This window comes from Nyctereutes procyonoides, unplaced genomic scaffold (genome assembly GCF_905146905.1).
Source record: "Nyctereutes procyonoides isolate TBG_1078 unplaced genomic scaffold, NYPRO_anot_genome, whole genome shotgun sequence".
In the NCBI taxonomy this organism is placed as follows: domain Eukaryota; kingdom Metazoa; phylum Chordata; class Mammalia; order Carnivora; family Canidae; genus Nyctereutes; species Nyctereutes procyonoides.
This window is the reverse complement of record NW_026575125.1, coordinates 91530921-91553904: the sequence shown is the minus strand read 5'-3', so window position 1 is coordinate 91553904 and position 22984 is coordinate 91530921. Positions and strand designations below refer to the sequence as shown.

The 22984-nt window shown below is 38.4% G+C and overlaps 1 protein-coding gene and 1 pseudogene across 1 annotated transcript; one reads left to right on the top strand and one right to left on the bottom strand.

Annotated features, from left to right (window-relative positions):
* The first annotated feature begins 239 nt into the window (after positions 1 to 239).
* LOC129517473 (40S ribosomal protein S19-like) lies at positions 240 to 885 on the top strand (annotated as a pseudogene).
* Positions 886 to 18028: 17143 nt separating this feature from the next.
* Positions 18029 to 21687, bottom strand: LOC129518055 (mitochondrial calcium uniporter regulator 1-like). The gene is made up of 2 exons (XM_055338102.1): positions 21670 to 21687; positions 18029 to 18593 (listed from the first exon to the last, which is right to left on the bottom strand). The coding sequence occupies exons 1-2, from the start codon at positions 21685 to 21687 to the stop codon at positions 18051 to 18053; spliced, it is 561 nt and encodes a 186-aa protein (XP_055194077.1). The 3' UTR covers positions 18029 to 18050.
* Positions 21688 to 22984: the final 1297 nt, after the last annotated feature.

The following is a 22984-nucleotide window of genomic DNA, read 5'->3' as shown; positions in this document are numbered from 1 at the left end:
GAACATGAGACACCTAACTCTGGGAAACGAACTAGGGGTGGTGGAAGGGGAGGTGGGCGGGGGGGGGGTTGGAGTGACTGGGTGACGGGCACTGAGGGGGGCACTTGAAGGGATGAGCACTGGGTGTTATGCTATATGTTGGCAAATTGAACTCCAATTTTAAAAAATTAATTAAATAAATAAATAAATAAAATAAAATCTAATGAGAAGCTTTCCTATGGCAGGGCGGAGGCCACAGGATGCCTGGAGTTACTGTAAAAGATGTGAGCCAACAGGAATTCATCAGAGCTCTGGCAGCCTTCCTCAAAAAGGCTAGGAAAGGGCAGCCCGGGTGGCTCAGTGGGTTGGTGCCACCTTCGGCTCAGGGCGTGATCCTGGAGACCCGGGATTGAGTCCCACACCGAGCTCCGCGTGGAGCCTGCTTCTCCCTCTGCCTGTGTCTCTGCCTCTCTCTCTCTCCCTGTGTCTCTCATGAATAAATAAATAAAATCTTTAAAAAATAAATAAATAAAATAAAAAAGTCTGGGAAGCTGAAAGTCCTTGAATGGGTGGATACGGTCAAGCTGGCCAAGCATAAAGAGCTTGCTCCCTGCGATGAGAAGTTTGGTTCTACACACGGCTCCTGTACCTCCGGGGCGGCGCTGGGGTCGGCTCCGAGACCAAGATCCACCGGGAGGTCAGAGGAATGGGGTCAGGCCCAGCCACGTCAGCAGAGGCTCCGAGCGTGGCCTGCAGGGCCCTCCAAGCCCTAGAGGGGCTGAAAATGGTGTGAAAGGACCAAGATGTGGGCCGCAAACTGACACCTGAGGGACCGCGGTATCTGGACCAAATTGCCGGGCAGGTGGCAGCTGCCAACAAGAAGCATCAGAACAAATGCTGGGTTAATAAATTGTCTCATTCATAAATAAAATAAAAAGATAAAATGAAAATAAAATAAAATCTTATGAGAAGGTTTAAAATATGAAAAGAAACCTGTCTCTCCGGCCAGGGGAATCAGGGGTAAGGGTCTCCCGGGTGCTGGAGAACATGGTAAGAATCCTAAGGGAAGACAGAATAAAAAAAATCGCAACGTGGGGGCAAAGGGCAAGCTGCCTGGGAAGAGCTACTTTATAATAAAGATTATTTTCAGTTCAAACTAATCAAAATCCAGCAGATGCAGAAAAAGCTCTCTGTCTTCCCCTCACCTGCCTAAATGTGCAAGGCAAAGGAGATCCTATACCAGGAAGACAGCTATTAGCAAAGACTCCCCTTTACCAAAGAGAATTATCTGGATACTAGGACAACCTTGTTTTTCAAGACATATTTCACCTTCCTGCTAATGGCCTTCTCCCCATTGTATCCTCAGACCTTACCCCTCGCCTTAGTTCATATGAGCTTCATGCTGCCTCACTATCTTTAGAATTCTAGGTCCCTGTTGATTTCCCGTAGGTAACCCTATTAGATTGCATTTTATTCTCTTAATTTGTCTCATAACAATTTGATTCTTAGTCAAGCTAGAATGATAGGGCAGAAAAATTGTTCCACCCCAACAGTTGGCATAATCAGTAGCACACTTTAATTCACGAGACACCACGAGTTCTGAACAATGCTACAGCTAAGAGATCTCTGGAATATCTAACAAGCAGTCAGCAAAAGATAAGATTTTTTACCATGTCAGCTGTACAGAGTCTCTATCTAGAGAGTCCAGTGGAGTAAGATGTCGGGAGTCCTTGTACTCTCTTTCTACACTTTGATTAGCATGAAAAATTATCTGTAGAACTACTCGCAGGAACCTAACAACACTTAGGTTAAATTTGGTGAAGTACTCAGGTTACGGATCCATTTCATCTTAGATATGATCTTTGTATTATTTTCTCTGTATCTTTTCTTGTGCACATGAGGTAAAAAGCTGTTGCTAAGGGACATCTCAGAAGCCAAAGCTGCAAAATGTTAGGCAGAAGTGGAGAACTTAAATTATGTTGGAGCACTTGCCACATCAAAAAGACTACCACAATATGACAACTTGGACAAGGTAATGTTTAGATTGACACGAGGTCATCTGCCATCCTCATGAAAACTTCCATACATCAAGGGACACATAAAAAACATAATCTAGAACCCCACTGCACATTGCTCTTAGGTATCAGTGTGGCTCCAAGAGTCCCAAAACTTGGTCAGGACTATTAATGTGTACATATTTTTCCTATCCTCTTATTTTGTGTCTTAAGAGCATGGCTTTATGATCAGTGAGAATATTCTCTTTAGTCTCTCCCATCAGAGGGTGCACTTCCTAGAATGTACTTTCATAGTCAAATAGACTGGGGCTCTGACTCTGATTCTCTATCTCTGTCTTTTTTTTTTAATAAATAAGTTTTATTGTTTTATTTTTTTATTTATTTATTCATGACAGACTCACAGAGAGAGAGAGAGGCAGAAACACAGGCAGAGGAAGAAGCAGGCTGCATGCAGGGAGCATGATGTGGGACTCGGTCCCGCGTCCCCAGGATCACGCCCTGGGCTAAACCGCTGCGCCACCGGGGCTGCCCTCTATCTCTGTCTAATAATGTCAGCTCCCAAGGGTGTTTGTCATGAAAGTTTCCAGCCCGGAGAAACCCATGTCATGTCAACTTTTGTTGCTTGTTAGTGCTGTAAAATCCCATTCCAGTGTCCCCACCCACTGTAAAAAGATGAGCGGTCTGTGCCTGGAGGCATCTGTATCTTACAGATGGAGGTTTCTGTGATTTGTCCTGCATAACTGACCACCCCAATGTGCAGGGACACAGGCAAGCCAAAGAATGTTGTTTGTGAGACTTATGCTGCATAAGTGACCTCAAGAGCCTAGTCAGTTGACATTAACTGGCGTGCAGGTCAGAAATGGCCCTTCCTGTCTAAAGGCCAAGAGCTGCAATTCTTGCTTACATATCCCCTCTTGCCCTAGGCTGGACTGACCACCTAAGATGGAATCCCAGAGGGGAGGCAAGCACATATAGCCCAGGCTCCTTAAAGATGTAAAGACATGATAATATAGAAATGTAGCTCGCTCCAAACATCACACAGGCAAACAAATGTTTAAGTTCAGAACCTTTCTTTTGTCCTATAAATATGGCCCTTAGGGGGATGGTCAGTTGAAAGTCTCACCTGAGGGAAGGATGCTCCTCGCCCAGGATGGCTGTCTCCACAGGGTTTCCCCAGCTACTGAGGCTGGATATTCTAAGTACCCGATTTCATATAACCCTTTCTTATTCTCCTTTACCACTTACTATTACTCTCCTCTATGTATACATTTCCCTTTTCATCTTTCTGTTTAATCAGATTTTTATGATATCAATAAAGTGTTTTTCCCCTTTAAAACCAAAAACACAGCTGTGGTTTATCTTTTCTTCAGAACAGCATCTCACAATTTTGTGGGACATTGAAAAACTGATTTCATGATACCATCCTTACTACTTGTGAAACGAAGGTCCATGCTTTCTTAGACTAATTTTGGGAGTAATTTTTGGATCATAGAGAAGTATGTCACCTATGCACTCTTTGATTACAGTTACATTTTGGGGTAACCCATTAGGGCTTAGTGGTTTGAGTTGATTAGATCCTACTGGTCAATGGCCAAGATGATGATCCTTCAATTTGGCTATAATGAAAAGAAAAATATTCTTTATAGAGAGCTCTCCACTGTCTTTTTAGTATAATGGCTACCCTTAGAAACTACGTTGACAAGATAAAATCACAAAAATCAGACTTAAGACATATAAACAAATATTGACATGCAATGCAAATTTCCCTTAAAATCTGGCCTCATTTGCCCGTTTTAATTTACCTTTTCCAATAAGATTTACAAAGAGCACTCAGGCCTAATCTCTAGGTTCAAAGTGTACATGTTGCTCATGTAGATGTTGAAAGACAGGAATACATTTAACAAAGCACCTGAAGATGAAAATAAAGCTGGCTTTGCTCCTAACTTCTAGGGATTAGTAATCCAGCTATGCCGGTGTCCCCTACCAGTGTCCCGGTGTACCCCCTAGTAGGGTCTAGTAATGACCCCCTACTAGAAAAGAATTCATGTCTCCCAGATAGCAGCAAAATCTTTAATAAAGCCCTTTTACCTTCACATTTAAAAGATCCTAGGAAGTTTAGAGAGAAATTCAAAAGGTTAATAACTCATTCACTACTTTCCCTATATAGAGGAAAGGGAGACCAAAATTTCTCCCAGTCCATCCTACTAATGGAACCCAAGATTGAATATGAAGATTTTAATTAAAATATTTTATACAGGTAAAAACCTTTTGAATTACAATTTCTGTTAAAGTTCACCATAATATAAAGAAGCTAATTTACTTTAAAAGGCAGGCTACGTACTTAATATTTACACTGTAATCTAGTTCTTTGGGGAATTAAAAACATCTCTGTGTCTTAAAATCTTTACAAAAGCAGAAATGCGACTCTAGAAACCAGTCAAAACCTACGACTGAAACTTTCTGGATATTGTAAGAGATCAAGATATTGGGATATAATGTCCTGTACTTAGGAGAAAGGGAGGTGAATTTTAAATTACAATAACCTTGAAACATTGAAATAAATCGTTTTGTATTCTTTCTGTCCCTTGAAATTATCAATCTTATGTCTTTAAAATGAAAACATCCCACAACTGCCTGAAACCAAAAAAATAAAAAGGAAAAGGAGGTTTCTTTCTTTTAAAATTTAAACTGCTAAAATGGCTTTTGAGCCCAGACTCTAGCACCTTTCAGAACAGACAAATAGGCTCCATGTTGGAGCCATGTTGGAGAGAAGTGCATATTTGTTCTGCTTTTGTAATGTAAATTTTCTGCCACTACCATCTTCCCTAAGACCTAAGAACCACTCTTAAACGTATAAAGAATTAGGGAGAGGTGCCTAGTTGGCTCAGAGGGTTAACTGCCTTTTGCTCAGGTCCAGATCTCAGGTCCTGGGATCTCCCAGCATAGGGCTCTCCACTGAGCAGGGAGCCTGCTTCTCCTTCTCCCTTGGCCCTACCCACACCCCCTTGCTTGTGCTCTTTTGCTCTATCAAATAAATACATAAAATCTTTTTAAAAAAATAGGAAGCGGGCAGCCCGGGTAGCTCAGCGGTTTGGCGCCGCCTTCAGCCCAGGGTGTGATCCTGGGGACCCGGGATCAAGTCCCACGTCGGGCTCCCTGCATGGAGCCTGCTTCTCCCTCTGCCTGGATCTCTGCCCTTCTCTCTGTGTTTCAAATGAATAAATAAATAAAATTTTAAAAATCTAAAAATAAAAAAATAATAATAAATAAAAAATAAAAAAATAGGAAGCAAATAAGTGATACTAAACCTTGATAGATTATATTTGTGTAGATTGTAATTAAGTGTTCTAAAATTGTTTAATAGGGCAGCCCGGGTGGCTCAGCAGTTTAGCGCCGCCTGCAGCCCAGGGTGTGATCCTGCAGACCTGGGATTGAATCCCACGTCGGGCTCCTTGCGTGGAGCCTGCTTCTCCCTCTGCCTGTGTCTCTGCCTGTGTCTCTCTCTGTGTGTCTCTCATGAATAAATAAATGAAATATTTAAAATAAAATAAAATAAATAAATAAAATAAAATAAATAGTTTAATAGGGGGGCACCTGCGTAGCTCAGTGGTTGCGCATCTGCCTTTGGCTCTGGTTCTGATCCGGAGATCCCAGGATGGAGTCCCAATCAGGCTCCCTGCGGGGAGCCTACTTCTCCACTTCTCCATTTATTCTCATGAATAAATAAATAAAATCTTAAAAAAATAGAAAGAAGAAAGAGAAAGAAAGAAAGAAAGAAAGAAAGAAAAGAAAGAAAGAGAAAGAAAGAAAGAGAAAGAAGAAAGAAAGAAAGAAAGAAAGAAAGAAAGAAAGAAAGAAAGAAAGAAAGAAAGAAAGAAAAAGAAGAAAGATAGATTTGTTTAATAGCCCTAGAAATCTGAAGTCGTGGTATATTTTATTATCTTGAGGTGTTATACGTCATAGAAATAACCAAATTTCCTTGCCAATTTCATCATAATGAACTCTAACCAAAATTTCAACAATGGTCATTTTTAATTCTTGTCATTTACAATTATGGTTTTACACTAATGCTATTGCAAATATGTTTCCTCTTCAGTGAGACTCACAGAAAGAGCCTGTTGAGTACGGTTTCTGGTGACCACAGGATCATCAAACTGAATTAGGTAAAAATTTCAAAAACTAGCAGAAAAAAATGAATTAAGGCAAAATAAAAATTAATAACATGAGATTGAATGAACTGAGGAAGATAATAATTTTTATGACTTTCTTTAAAGATGCCTAGGTTTTTAAATGTTCTGTTTTTTCAGGTCTAAGGTAATCTTTTTTGTTAAGCTACCTAAGCAATTCCAAATTCGATAAATCATACAACCGTAAGCAGAATTAAAACATTCATCTGAACCCTCCAGAATTAAAAGGCTAAGCATTCTTATATTTTTATGACTATATATTTACACAAGATCAATAAGAATTTGTTTTCCTTCTAACAGGATACAATTGGAATCACTGGTTATATTAATCGGGCTTTAACTGGAATGTCATATTTGAAATATGCATAGACTCAGATACGATCAGATTTAAGGAACTCAGGTAGACTTTATGGAGCCAGTAGAGCCCCTTATACATGTTGGTCTCAAACTTTCCTTACAAAGCTTCCAGTAGCCTTAGCTGGTGAGTAAAGGAGGATACATCCTAGCAGGTTCAAGAATATCAGGATATTTGGGAGACCTAGAAAAGAGAGGAAATCACCCAAATCTAGAATTATTCCAAGCAAAATCCAGTTAAGAATTTGGTAAAAAAAAAAAAAAAAAAAAAAGAATTTGGTACAAGTTTTGGTTTGGCTTATAGCCTAGAGAGGCTATTAAAAGTTCAATGTAGGGATCCCCGGGTGGCGCAGCGGTTTAGCGCCTGCCTTTGGCCCAGGGCGCGATCTTGGAGACCCGGGATCGAATCCCACGTCGGGCTCCCGGTGCATGGAGCCTGCTTCTCCCTCTGCCTGTGTCTCTGCCTCTCTCTCTCTCTCTCTCTCTCTCTGTGTGTGTGTGACTATCATAAATAAAAAATTTAAAAAAAATAAAAAATAAAAGTTCAATCTAGAAATTCCATATACAAAGGTCAAGCAAAACAGATTTAAAAGAACCTTTGTGGCTAAAGACTATTCATGCTCTGTTTGTGTAAATAATTAGGACAGACTGTTAAGACTAAATTTGTTTTGCAAACAAATGTTAATTTGGCTACCTTTGATAAAAAAAATGAGGGTGATTATACAGAACAAAAATGGTTTAAACAACATACTTGAGTAAATATTAGATTCTAATACTGTTTATGATAAACTAGACTAGATCCTCTAGTCCCTGACTACCACTCTGAAACATGTATTGATTTTTCTCCTACCTTTCTGAGTTGGATTCATTTGAGAACAAAAACTGCCCTTTTTCCTCAAGCCCTGCAAAATAAATATGAACAACTTGAGGTAAACTTCAAAGAAATAACCACAATAGCTCATGTAGAGACAGTATTCATGCCTGTTGCTGTGTGGGCCATTGAAAGTTCACCAGAGACATTTGAGCTACCAACTAGGAAAATCTATCATACTGCCACTGCCTGGTCTCCCTTTATCTGAAAATACTTCAATGTTGAAATCCAGACATCTTCTCCACAGGCATTCTTCAGAAATCAGAAACTGATTTATATTTTGAACCTAATCATTAACCATTGTTTGTTTCATTTGTTTCTAGAGAAATGCCTCCTGTTTAGTACCCGATTTCTTGAACCACAGGCCTATCTCTGAAAATATATCTGCATAACCACTTCCTGAAATGATTTTAACTGAACTTACCCAACATGAGAACTAAGCCTGGTTCCATAAGATGGAACAATTTGGGGGCCCTGGGGGGGTTCAATTGGTTAGGCAACTTGCCTAGAGTCCTGGGATCAGCCCCATCCAGGACAGGCTCCCTGCTCTGCAGTAAAGTCAGCTTCTCCTTCTCCCTCTGCCCCTCCTCTCTGCTCATGCTCTCTCTCTCAGTGTATCTCTCTCTCTCTCTCTCTCTCTCTCTCTCTCTCTCTCGAATAAATAAAATCTTTAAAAGAAAAAAAAAGAAGTGGGACTCCTGGGTGGCTCAGTGGTTGAGTGCCTGCCTTTAGCTCAGGGCATGATCCCAGAATCCCGGGATCCAGTCCCGCATCCGACTCCCCACAGGGAAACTGCTTCTTTCTCTGCCTCTCTCTCTCTCTCTCTCTCTGTGTGTCTCTCATGAATAAATGCATAAATAAATCTAAAAGAGAAAGAAGAAAGAAAGAAAGAAAGAAGAAAGAAAAGAAAGAAGAAAGAAAGAAAGAAGAGAGAAAGAAAGAAAGAGAGAAAGAAGAAAGAAAAAGAAAGAAAGAAAGAAAGAAAGAAAGAAAGAAAGAAAGAAAGAAAGAAAGAAAGAAAGATGGAACCATTTATTAGCTCCACTGTTAATGTGTGAAACTTGAAGGAAGTTTCAGAGGAAGAAAATGCAGGGGGTTCCCAGGGCAGGTTTCCAGAATATTGGCCACTTTGGCATAAAGACAATTTTGAGCTAAAAGTAATAGAAACCCAATAGATGCAGGAAAAGCTCTCTGCCTTCCCCTCAACTGCCTAAGTTTAGACTGGAAAGGAGAGCCTGTACCAGGAAGAGAATTATTAACTGAGACTCCCCTCTACCTAAGAAACTTACCTACATAATAGAGCAACCTTGTTTTTCCAAACATCTCCTTTCACCTTCCTCCTAATGGCCATCTCCCCTTTGTATCCTCAGACTCCTACCGCTCTCCTTAGTTCATATAAACTTCATGTTGTCTCGTGGTCTTTGGAATTATATGTTTGTGTAAATTCCCATACGTAGACATATGATTGATTTTCTCCTGTCAGTCTGTCTCTTGACAATTTGATTCTAAGTCCACTAAGTCTACACCAACATCTTAAATATGAATAGAATAAAAACATAAAAGGCACATGTCAGTCTGTGCATCCAGAACAGACAAAAAAAAAAAAAACATAGAGGGATGCCTGGGTGGCTCAGCGGTTGAGCGTTTGCCTTTGGCTGGGGGTGTGGTCCTTGGAGGCCCCTGGATCGAGTCCCACATCAGGCTTCCCTGCATGGAGCCTGCTTCTCCCTCTGCCTGTGTCTCTGCCTCTCTCTGTGTGTGTTTCTCATGAATAAATAAATAAAATATTTAAAAAAGAAGCATAGACAAGGGTGTGAGAACTGAAATATATAAACCACCACTCAAAAAAATTAAAACATTGAAAATAAATAAATAAACCACCACTCAATTCCCAGAGTAACTGCTAAGTACTACATATGACATTCAAATTCAAACAGCAGGGATCCCTGGGTGGTGCAGCGGTTTGGCGCCTGCCTTTGGCCCAGGGCGCGATCCTGGAGACCCGGGATCGAATCCCACGTCGGGCTCCCGGTGCATGGAGCCTGCTTCTCCCTCTGCCTGTGTCTCTGCCTCTCTCTCTCTCTCTCTGTGACTATCATAAATAAAAAAAAAAAAAATCAAATTCAAACAGCACAGTAAAGGTTTGCACAAATAAACTGACATTGAAACTACTATGCATATGATGTGGGAAACAAAGACAAAAAAAAAAAATTAAATGTCCTTACTGCCTACAGCCCATTGACAAGTCCTTGAAACAGTTAGAGTGACCTTCCACTGGGAGCTCAGCTGCCTGGATGTTGACACATTGCTAAGGGCAAAAAGCGATCTTAGCTTGACAATACCCCTGCCAGACCACCCCAGGATCCCATAAGTCTTCTTTAACATATAAAAATTCCTCTGGAAACTTCCTTTATCTCTACCCCCTAAGACACATGTTAGTAATCATCCTCCAAGCTAATAGCACACCAATATAGATCTGAAGTATCTCATGACTGAGTTTTTACTCAACAGTAATACAGGACCTTTTTCTAACAGGAGCTAGCCCCCTCAGGATCCTGGAAATCTTGTTTCCTAAATACCTTGTAGGCTTGTGCTGTCCCTAAACCCTCCCAACTTGAAGTATACAATCAATCAAAGGACACAACCCAGTGCAGCTACTTTCTGCCCACAGGTCCTGTGCCCAGGCATTAATAAAATCAATTTTTTGCATGGGAGACATCTCAAGATTTCTTCCTTGGCCATCAGCTCCAAACCCCATCACTTCAAACCACATCACAAAAAAAGCAAGTTAGAACTTAGAGTCTGAACATAATTATGTTGATTAGATACTAAAATAACATCAATTATCTCAAATGGATTGTGATAAACCCACTCTCTCCTAACATAAAAATCATAACTCCCAGAATGCAATCCAAAATGACTTGACATGAAGAAATCACGGAAAATCTAACCAATTCTCAAGGGAAAGGACATTCAAAAAATGCTACATCAGAGATAAACCAGATACTTGAATTATCACAAAAATGCATTAAAACCCCTTTTCTATCTAATGACTCAACAAGAGGGAAAGGTGAAAACTCTTGAAGTAAAAACAAAAAAAAACAAAAAAACAAAACAAAAAAAAAAACCACTTCTGATATTTTTTTTACACTTCTGATTTTTTAAAAAGGATTTTATTTATTTATTCATGAGAGACACACAGAGAGAGGCAGAGACATAGGCAGAGGAAGAAGCAGGTTCCCTGAGGGGAGACCTATGTGGGACTCCAACCCAGGACCCCGGGATCACGACCTGAACCAAAGGCAGACGCTAAACCACTGCGCCACCAAGGCTTCCCAAAAACCAAAAGTTTTAAGCAACAAAGGTATATATTACAATAAAGATCCAAATAAAATTTTACAACTGAAAAACAGACTCCAAAATAAAAATTTGGGGATGCCTGGTTGACTCAGTGGTTGAGCTTATGCCTCAGGCTCAGGACAAGGTCCCAGAGTCCCAAGATTGAGTCCCATATCCGGATCCAAAAGTTGCTCAGAGGCACCTGGGTGGCTTGGTCTTTTAAGGGTCTGCCTTTGACTGAGGTCCTGATCCCAGGGTCCAGACATCAAGCCCTGTGTCCAACTCCCTGCTCAGGGAGGAATCTGCTTCTCCATCTCCCTGGGGCCCTCTCCCCTGCTGATATGTGCTCTCTCTCTTAAATAAATAAATAAAACCATTTTCAAAAACAGTTGCTCAGTCTCATTACATGTCAGGGAAATAAAGACAAAATAAAGTCACAAAGTGATTCCACTACACACCTATTACAATGAGTGCCAAATCCTGGAGAGGATGCAGAGCAACTGGAAAACTCATGCATTGCAAATGAAAAGAGAAAATGGTACAGGTACTTTAGTTTCTGGTAATATTAAATATATACTTCTCACCCAGGTGCCCCTCTCAGAATGTTTTAATGCAAATCAGAACAAACAAGCCTACTCCCAGGTATTCATGGCAAGAGATATGAAATCTTATGTTCACCCAAAATGAGTATGAGAATGTTCAGAGCAGCTTTATTCATAACAACCAAAAATGGGAAACACCCCAAATGCTCATCCACTGGTGAATGTCTAAGCAAACTGGTAAATGCATACTATGGGATACTACCCAGCAATAAAAAGGCATAATTTGCTGACAAATGGAAAAAGCATACTAGAAAAGGCAGAACTAGAGAGAGAGGGTTTGACTACAAAGGGGCAACATTAAGTTTTCTTAGGATGTAAGAAGTCTTCTGCATCTTGATCAATCATGGCAATGTTTACAGAATTTCATGCACTTGTGAAAACTGACCTAACTGTGCATCATAAAGCACATATAAAAATTTACTGCAGAAAAATTTTCTTGAAAGCTGGGTGGGACGAAAGGAGACCAGAATCATGTTCAGATTTATGATGCAGAACATTTCTCAACAACTTTTGATCAAAGATAATAGGATGTTTTGCTTTTTCTTTTTTGCTTTTATTTTCATTCTGGATATACGGCTAAATTTTCCATGCTGCAAAACCTTAGTTCTGTTGATCATTAACGGGGACATCAAAAACTAAGGCTCTGGCCTTTATATATCTGTCCTCTTGCGCTGAGTAGAGCATGCACTCCCGTGTCTGATACAGCGCAATGGGCTTCAGTTCAACCTATGAGACAAAACATCTTCTTTAAGGTGGGTCCAAGCAGTCTAGAACAGCTTTGTAAACAGGTATTATAGTCAATACACAGCTGATGTATTAAGAATAAAAGAGTGAGTGTTAAACTCACCTGTCGATTGGCAATTCCATCTCCTACATAATAAAATGAATTTCACTCATTTCTGCTTTTATTATATGACTCTTAAAATACTTCTACTACTGCAATAACTTTCAGATGAGACTCTTAATAAGCTTTCAGGTTAAGTATGAAGGCAGACTTTTTCAGAGCCTAAGATGCTCTCAAATAAAAATTCCTTGTATTTGTATACTGCTGAGCAAATTCTAAAATACTCATACCTTTAAGATCACTGGAGCTACTAACACAACCCAAAATGTTAAGAAGAGCCAGATTTATCATACGTTTTCTATAGACAGAAACTGCAGGGCCAAGAAGTTACATGATCTGCACAAGATCAAACAATTCAGAAGTAATCCAGCTTGGATTGACATTCAGTTCATGGGACCCTAGTGGAGTTCTCAAAATGTTTTTTTTTTTTTTAAGATTTTATTTATCCATGAGAGACATGGAGACATAGGCAGAGGGAGAAGAAGGCTCCCTGTGGGGAACCCAATATGGGACTCAATCCCAGGACCCCAGGATCAAGAACTGAACCAAAGGCAGAGGGTCAACCACTGAGATACCCAGGAGCCCCTCTCAGAATGTTTTAATGCAAATCAGAAATCACTTCTGGATTTATCTCATCTTGAGGGTGCTGTTTATCTGGATAGGGGAAGAATAACTTACTATAAACAATTTTAATCATTTTTGGGTAATTAAAGACCTTAATGATTCAGGGTCTTCAATTCTCTAATAACTGTCATGATATCACTAGTTAGTTACTGTCTAGGGCAAGATCAGAGTTTGGAGTTAAAGCACAGGTCCTAGACACTGATTTGGTGGCTGGGAGACCTACTTGTCTCTCACCACAGGTGACCAAGGCTCCATAACTTTTGCCTCAAGCTATTGGGATAGAGGCCTTTTCCTTGATTCCAGGCACATCCAACTCCCTGAAGTCTACTTTACATACCATTTTCCCATTCCTTGCATAATATTCATAACTAAGGTGGAACAGCATCCACCACTCAATTATTTATTAAGGGGCTGGAACCCTTAATTGGTATCCTCTCAATCTAATATATAGCCCAGTTCATAATAAGCTCAGTGTCACACAGATTAAATGTTATTGAGGTAAAATTGACATATAGAAGTATTTTAAAACCCATTATGTCTCAAGGGGTCTACTAGAATGCTGAGAATATCACACAAGTTATATATGGATTTGTTGAGTAAATAAGTGAATGAATCAATGAATAAATCAATGAAATATAAAAAGGTCTTTATCTCATAGGGCAGCAAGTTGGTACTTAAAGATGTTTTGATAATTACTGCTATTACGTAGACAGAAGAGGTGGCTATGGTATCAAGGACAGTGAGGAACATCCATGGGTGGATCAGGTCATTGAAATCAAACAAAACTATAGCTATAATTGTGCTCTGATCCAGACTAGAAGAGAGGTCATCAATCTAGCATCACACGGTAGTAGACATTTTTTAATGAACGTAAGCCTTGAATTACATTGTATTTTCCTACTTTGTTTTTAAAAACTGACACAATCCGGAACTCTTGGGTGGCTTAGTAGTTGAGTGTCTGCCTTCAGCTCAGGGCCTGATCCCAGAATCCGGGATCGAGTCCCACATCGGCCTCCCTGCAAGGAGCCTGTTTCTCCCTCTGCCTATGCCTCTGTCCCTCTCTCTGTGTCTCTCATGAATAAATAAATAAATCTTTAAAAAATAAAAAAAAAATAAAAACTGACACAATCCAATTTTCTTTTTAAAATCCTCTTGGAAATGTAAGAAACTCACAAATGTCAACTAAACAAACATCCCTGATTGAAATTTTCCTTCCTGAACACTCATTGAGGATTATGTGTTTAAGGGTTTTTTATAACTTATTCTGCATAACCTTGAAGAGTCTCTTCATCCTTTAGCTGATTAAAAATATTTTTCACAGCCCGTAAAGCAAGATATGACTCTATGCTATGTGTATTTAATAGAGGAAATATGCTTTATGTGCTCCATTAAGTCGTTTGGGAAATTGCATTAGTGCCATGCCATTAGTATACCTCTTCCAGATACATCTGTGGCCCTCTCTTGACAGGTAAATTAACAGTTTCATCAATCTACTCAGAGATTCATAATGACCTTATAATCCAAAGAAAAATACCCACCTTATCAGGAATTACAAAAGAAATCAAACATATTTTCCAATAGAACACGAGAGAAATGAATGTGACAATGTATCTGACTTCATGATAGATGATAATGATCTATTTCAGAAACATTATTAAATTATATCCATTTATGAGGCTACAAAATCAAACTATAATAAGGAACAGACATAGATAATAAGAAGATTGATGTTTAAAATGTAGTGGTGTTTTTAAGATGCAAAAAAAACTTATTATATGAAAATCATAACCTGTTCCATATTACTAAATATTGACAGTATGCACAAAGCAATTGCTGTTTCTTAAAAAAATACAGCATTCCTAATTCTAATCTTTTGCTATGCTATGAAAAGATAGCATTGTAGCAAAATTGCATCATCTTTAACTCCCTTGTTCAATGTTTTTAATATGATTCATTATTTAATATTTTAGAGATAAATTTAAGAGGTCACTTCCCACTTTCCTTTAGTTTTTGGTTCTTTGCTTTTTCAACATTTACTGTTAGTGTATACTGCTTTCATAACAACAACTTAAGGCAGAAGTAATATTTTCCAATTTGCCATTGCCTTAAATTCTCTGCCCTGTCTCCACTATTTTTACCAATCTCATCCTACTCCCATGTCACAATTTGTGTTTTGGTAATTCTGGATTGACTGCTGTAAAAATAAACATCATCGTCATTCCCTCTGTCCACCCTAGCCCTAAGTGCCCTCTTCTTTCTGTAAAATTGTAACAACACTTAATGTTGATTCATTTCATAAATACCACTGGGCACTGTAAGAAATAATTTCATATATGCATCTCTTACTATTCCAACCAGAAGGTAAATTATTTGGGGACAGTAAATAAAATGGTTAATGGTTGGGCTCTAGTATCACACAGGCTTGAGGTCAAATCCTGGGTCTGTCATTTATTAGTTGTGTAACCATGAACTAGATACTTTACCTCTCCAGATCTCAGTGTCCTCATTTGTGAAATGAGGATGACATCAGTGCCTATACATGAAGGCTATGGTATCCCCTGACCCATGGTATTTATCACTCCGTTGTGCATGTAGATCAAAAATTATAGAAATTTGTGGTTGGCAAAAGAAATTCTCTTCAGTGTATCCTTCAAAATATATTGATTGAAAATTTATATTCTAGGAAATAAGTTAATTCTTATTTTTAAATTGTATACAAAATTGAGTTTCCATCTCATGGGCCTTAAGACCACTAATGAATCAGGCCCCCCAGAAGACATGCTCAGAGTATTGTTTCAAGAGCCAGACTACCTGTGTTTAAATCTCACTTCTGCTGTTCACTATGTGTGAGACACAGAATAATTTGCCTAAATTGTTTCGGCCTTGGTTTTCTCATCTGTAAAACGAAGATGGTAATAATTATATGTACAACACAGGGTTATTGCAGGAAATAAATGAGTTAATGAATAGGAGTCATTGGAACAGCACCTAGTACAAATCAATTACTGCTAGATTTTTGGCACTCTTTCAAATATCCTGAATTCTTAATTTTACATCATCATGAAATTTTTTAAAAGGCTAGTTTATACAGAAAAATTATTGTGGGAAATTTCATAGAAGTGGTGATACTCAAGGAATGCCATCCCCATCTGTAGCTCCAGGAAAATCACTGAGTGGCCAAACATTTAAAAGTCTATTCCTAAATTCTATTTTCAGTTAATTCCAATCTCTATACATTTTTCAGAGTGATACTAAGCAATATTTTTATCAGTTGCTGTACGAACATGAGAATTATCATACCAAATTATATTTATGGTCCATTCATTCTCTATGAGCCAAATCAAAAACCACCACTTACAAGAATCTCAATATGCCAGCTAGTGTCCTTTTAGAGATTAAAGAGAACTTTAATACCTATAACAGAGATAGGAAACCATAGTCTCTAGCTAAATCCAGCTATAGGCCTATTTTTGTACAGACTATGTGTTAAGAGTAGTTTTTATATTTTTTAAAAAGGATTTTAGGGATGCCTGGGTGGCTCAGTGGTTGGGCAACTGCCTTTGGCTCACGGTGTGATCCTAGACTCCAGAGATCGAGTCCCGCATTGGGCTTCTTGCATGGAGCCTGCTTCTCCTCCCTCTGCCTGTGTCTCTGCCTCTCTCTGTGTGTCTCTCATGAATAATAAATAACAAATAAATATTTATATATTTATTATTGAGTCACCCAGGTGCCCCAAGTAGTTTTTATATTTTTAAAGAGTTATAAATAAGAATAATGAATTTCTGGGATACCTGGGTGGCTCAGCAGTTGAGCATCTGCCTTTGGCTCAGGGCATGATACCAGAGTTCCTGGATTGAGTCCCACGTCCAGCTCCCTGAGAGGAACATTCTTCTCCCTCTGCCTGTGTCTCTGCCTCTCTCTCTGTGTCTCTCATGAATAAATAAATAAATAAAATCTTAAAAAAAAAGAATAAAGAATTTGTGAAAGAGATCATACATGGTCTACAAATCTAAAATATTTACTATGTATTCCTTTATAGAAAAAACTTTGCTAACCACTGATCGATCTATCATCTTGATTTGGTACTTAATCACACACTGTCGGGATCCCTGGGTGGCACAGCGGTTTGGCGCCTGCCTTTGGCCCAGGGCCCGATCCTGGAGACCCAGGATCGAATCCCACATCGGGCTCCTGGTGCATGGAGCCTGCTTCTCCCTCTGCCTGTGTCTCTGCCTCTCTCTCTCTCTCTGTGTGACTATCATAAATAAATAAAAATTTAAAAAAATATATTCAAAAAAAATCACACACTGTCTACAAACAGTAGACCAATCTGTGTTCACTATTACTGAAAACTAATAATTATATCATCATTATTACATGTTTTCAGTGTTTCAAGCAATATGCTAAGTATTTAACCACATTACATTGTGTTTCATTATAGCCCTATGGGGTAGGTAATATTAATTTCCTAATTTTATAGATGAGAAAACTAAGATTGATAGTAATATGTACCATGCCAAAATCAGATGGTTAGTCGGTATTTGAACTTAAATCTATCTTACTCAAAAGCTCATGCTTTTTCTTCTTTGGCCAACTGCTACTTTTTGTTCTCTTCAGTCAATTACGTTATGTGTATGTGCCTATAAGCCTAGATCATACACAATTTAAAGGCAATGACTATGTGTATCCCACAACAGAGAATTGTACATACACAATGACCACTGAATAAATATTCACCAAATGCAAAAATAAACGGATATAGCTTCATATTTAACCTTTTACAGGACAACTGAGGGATGTTAAAAAATATAATCATATATTCATAAATTAGGGATGTATCTTAAAACTTCATAGCTTCCCCCAAATATCCAAATAGATCTTTGTATTTAGACCTTTATTTTCTGTTGTTAAATGGAAGTACTTATTAGAAAGATTTTTTGGTAAGATTTTATTTATTTATTCATGAGAGACACACAGAGAGAGGCAGAGACATAGGCAGAGGGAGAAGCAGGCTCCCCACTGAGCAGGGAGCCTGATGCGGGACTTGATCCCGGGACCCCGGGTTGAGGACATGAGCCAAAGACAGACACTCAACCACTGAGCCACCCAGGCATCCCTTTTTAGAAGTTTGCTTCCTTCCTTCCTTCCTTCCTTCTTTCCTTCCTTCCTTCCTTCCTTCCTTCTTTCCTTTTCTCCTTCCTGTGATTTTTTTTTTCTCTTTAAAAAGACACTTTATTATATCCACAGGCGGTAAAATCCCAGAGCTACTGTTAGGCACGTGAATACAGTCCCTGCTAAATATTTAATGTTATCAAGCTTGTGTGACTCCAGCATGGTTTTGAGGCCAGCAACCTCAGTGTCTATCTTCCTGTCTGTCTGGGTGACAGCCCGATCTTGCTGGGCATGCAATGCCACCATTTCTGTCCTCATTTCCAGCAGCTTCCTTTCATTCAACGAGTACAATTCCTTCACTCTGCTCTTTTCTAGATTGAAGTCTAACTTGGCATCTGTTCGGACTTTGATCACTTCATCCATTATTTGTTGTTTTAATCGATGTAGTTCCACGTTTGTCTTCTCATTTTCTGCTCTGAGGGCTGAAAATCCCCTCTTCTCCAAAATAATCATATCTTTTTTCACATTAGCAATCTGAGACATTATTTGCTGAACAGTGACCTCCTGCTGCATTTTGGTGACCATATCCTTGTAGACGATATCCATGTTGGCATCCGTGATCTTGACCAATGCAGAGACAGTGATTTCATCTTTACTTTTTCTTTTCTTCCATATGAAAACATTTACCATGTCACTTAATATATTTAAATTATACTGGTGAACAATATATGACCCATTTTGTCATGTAAACTGTAGTCTAAGTTCTTTGGTTCCTTTTTATATTTATCTTAGATCACTTTCAAGTTTTAAAGCATATCACTTAGTTCTCATTAACATCTACATGTCAAGAACAAGTACCTTGCACTTATGGTCCAGGTAAACTTGGCTTAAAATTCCAGTTGCAACATAAGTCTAATATAATTCCCGAACAAAGTCTGTATATCCTAGGAACTTTATTTTTCACTACTCGTCTCTGGCTCAGTCTTTTTAGAGAACAGATATATATATTGAAATATCATCTGTAAAATTACAAAATGGTTAAAATAAATTTCCATCATTTAAGGAACAGTTTACAAAATTGTGCTTCACCCATACAATGAAATACCCAAGCAGTTATTCAAAAAATTAAGTGTATCTTGCACAGGTAGGTGAGTAGATGTGTATATATTATGAAAATAGTTTATGATACATTATTTCTGTATACCTAAAACAAAATTCTAAAAGTTATAAACTAAACTGTACTCAACAGGGGTTTCAGGAGAGTGGGATTGGGCAGAAGATAAGCAAAAAATAAGAGCCTTTCACTCTTCATAGCCACACCTATTTGTATTTAATTATTTATAATGAACAATATTTCATAATGAAAACATATATAAGAATGGACCAAAAGGCCATCTAGTTGATTTAACCTGATTGTAAAAGTATATTTCATTTATTAGATTTTCACATAGTGGTTCTTTTCCTGCACAAGGTAGTTTTGTAGTTTGGGGATAGTTTTCACATATTAGAGAAATTTTAAACACTTCTACCAAATTTCATGTCAACCATTCAAAATTACAGATGTGCAACAACAAATGTTGGAGAGGATGTGGAGAAAGGGGAACCCTCTTGCACTGTTGGTGGGAATGTGAACTGGTGCAGCCACTCTGGAAAACTTTGTGGAGGTTCCTCAAAGAGTTAAAAATAGATCTGCCCTACGACCCAGCAATTGCACTGCTGGGGATTTACCCCAAAGATACTGATATAGTTAAACACCAGGACACTTGAACCCCAATGTCCATAGCAGCAATGTCCACAATAGCCAAACTGTGGAAGAAGCCATGATGTCCTTCAACAGATGAATGGATAAAGAAGATGTGATATATATACATATATATATAGTAACCACCATTTGCTTCGAGGTGGATGGAACTAGAGGGTATTATGCTAAGTGAAGTAAGTCAATCAGAGGACAATAATCATATGGTTTCACTCATACAAGGAATATAAGAAATAGTGAAAGGGACTATCAAGGAAAGGAAGGAAACGGAGTGGGGAAAAATCAGAGGGAGACAAACCATGAGAGACTCCTAACTCTGGGAAACAAAGGATTACAGAAGGGGAGGAGAATGGGGGGAAACGGTGGCTGGGTGATAGGCACTAAGGAGGGCACCTCACGGATGAGCCCTGGGTATTATATTGTATAATAATAATTGAATTATTATAATTGAATTAATTATATAATAATTAAATTTAAATAAAAGAATTTTTTAAAAAATTAAAAAATAAATAAAAATAAAAACAAACTTTTCCGAGTCCTGAACTTGTAATGGTCAGGAACAAAACGAACTTCAAAAAAATTATTTTCAAAAAAAGAACTTCAAAAAGAACTAATAAAATGTTCAGAGCTTCTGAAAAAAAACAAAACAAAAGAAAATTACAAATGTGGGAAGTTTTAGTAGCTATTTCTAGACAGCAAATTAACAGAAGTCAAATACTTAAAGTTAGGACAAATTCGGTTCTATGAAAGTTCTTCAAATTCCTGCATGTAAGAAACAAAGGACTATGAAAAGTAATGGTATTGACTTAAAAATGAGTTTCAATTGTTCTGTCAACAAAGGATAAGGGACTAATGGTCACTTACGTGTTCTGAAATAAGAATGCTAGTATGTAGCTCAGCTAATGTTTAGAAGAAATAGAACAAAAGGTTATAAATAGTTGAGGCCAATAAATCTTCGTCACTAAAATTGTTTTTGAGTAAGGAAAGGTAATGCTGCTTTACAACACTAGGGATGATCCCCTGCTGTCCAAGAGAAGCTATTAAAATGAGTAATTGCAGAAATCAATGGAAAAGGACAGTTTGGGATCATTGCTTGAATTCTAAAAACCCAGTGAACAAACAAATAAGGGAAACATTTTGTATAATATTTTCAGCTCTCTTGTATGAAACGGCTGAAAAGTTAGAGAAAAGAAACCTCGAGAACTGGATAGCTTCAAGACTAAACTAACGCTGGATAGCAGTGTCACTTGGGGCAGCTGTCTTGTTTTATTTTCCATTTTTATTCTCTGTAAGAGCAAACAGAAATAAATTCTAACAAAACTCAGAAAATCAACACACATGCACAAAAACACACACACATGCACAAAGGTTATATTGGACAACTAAGCTGGGGCACCAAACAAACAGAAAACCTATCAAAAAATATATTTGAATACCTATTTCCTATATATCTAGAACTTTTGCTACACATGTTTGAGAATGCCTAAAAGTCAGAAATCCCTCCAAGGATTTCTTTGCCTGATGATACCATTCTTCATTTGAAGGCAGATGCCGAATATACACATCCTGACGTAAGCAGCACATGAAATTTACCATAACTTATCACCTGAACTATTATGATAACAGCAAAAATATAATCAATAGTTTTAATCTTTATAAGAGATACAATTCTGGAAATATTAGGTACAGAGGAAGACAAATAGACACTTAGGAGTTTAGCTACATCTGGGAAATATAGACTATAGTACATATTATAACGCTCTTGACTGTTTTCTTTCTTTTAAACCTTCAATCATTGGTTCTCAACTAGGTGATTTCACCCCCACTCCTCAGAGAGACACGTGGCAATGCCTGGTGAAATTTTTTGTCCCCAGGAACTCACACTGGAGGGCGGGGAGGAGGATGCTGCTCTAGTGGCTAGAGGCCAGAGATGCTGCTAAACATCAAACAGCTCACAGGACAGCTCACACAACAAAGAATTACCTGGTTCAAAATGACCATAGTGCTGAGGTTCACAAACATTGCTTTGAATTAAACTCAACATGCCTGTGCCCATAGTCTTTAGAACAAAGGAAAGAATTCCTGTACTACTCTGGGCTTCATATCAGAAATCTTCAAGTGCATCTGCCTTTCACTGCTTTGCACACCTTCACTTTTCCACTCCACTTACTTCCTTTCTTATTTAACTTTACATTTCAGGTCTTCACTTCTATAACATTCAGATTTGGGATCTAATTCCAAACTGCTTCTTCTGCCATGGAATATACTTACAAAGTTGTTAGTTGTCGTTGGGTTTGTTTGTTTGTTTGTTTGTTTGTTTTGTTTCCTGATACCCATCCTTGTGTTGTAGATTTCAATCTCAAGCAAGAGATATTCTACTTCCATATTCCAGGCCTCCAGATCAGTCTAGCCCTGCTCAAACTGCAAGTAACAGTAGAATATGGAATATTCTGCAAGCCCGAAAAACATTACGAACAACCAACATCTCCAAGGAACTCAAAAAGTTGGATTTCATTGGAGTGGACAGGAAGGATAGAACAAGAATTAAGCCATACACATTTACTCAGCATAATAAATCAATCAAACCAATAAAGCAGAAATCCGTTATTATGCTGAAATAGGGATACAGGAATAATATCTCTCTTGGCAAGGTAACCATATTATAAGACACTTTTACTACACAAAAGCATCTTATTTGGAAATAAGTCTTGGCCTATGATTTATCTATTGGTGTGTAATGCCAAACTTTTATTCTTTTATGATTTTCTTTATTTATTTGACAGAGAGAGAGAAGAGCACAAGCAGCGGGAGCACCAGGCAGAGCTAGAGGGAAAGAGAGATGGAGATGCCCCACAGGGCAAAGAGCCCAATGCAGGCTAGATCCCAGGACTCTGGGATCATGACCTGGTCCAAAGCAGACACTTAACCAACTGAGCCACCCAGGCTCCCCTGTTATGACAAGCTTTTAAAATAGGTTTTCATTATGTTACTAGAACACAGGATGTACTACCACTGAGGCCCAAAAGACGATAGTCACGATTCATAAGCATGTCAGGAAAATCCCACACAAGAAAAGCAGAAAGTTGAGTCTTTTGGAAATAGGCAGAAAAAGACATTCAGTTGTCTGTACTGAAGAATCTTTCATCTTTTCAGAAATGGCTTAAGTTCTGTGGGAAGATTATTGACAAAGCTGTTCTAAGGAAGATAATAGGTGTTTTAGTGGAAAATGTGTCTCCCATTATCATGATTTTCCTAACCCCAAGTTCCTAATCAAAGTTTAATTGAGGGTTGCTATGGA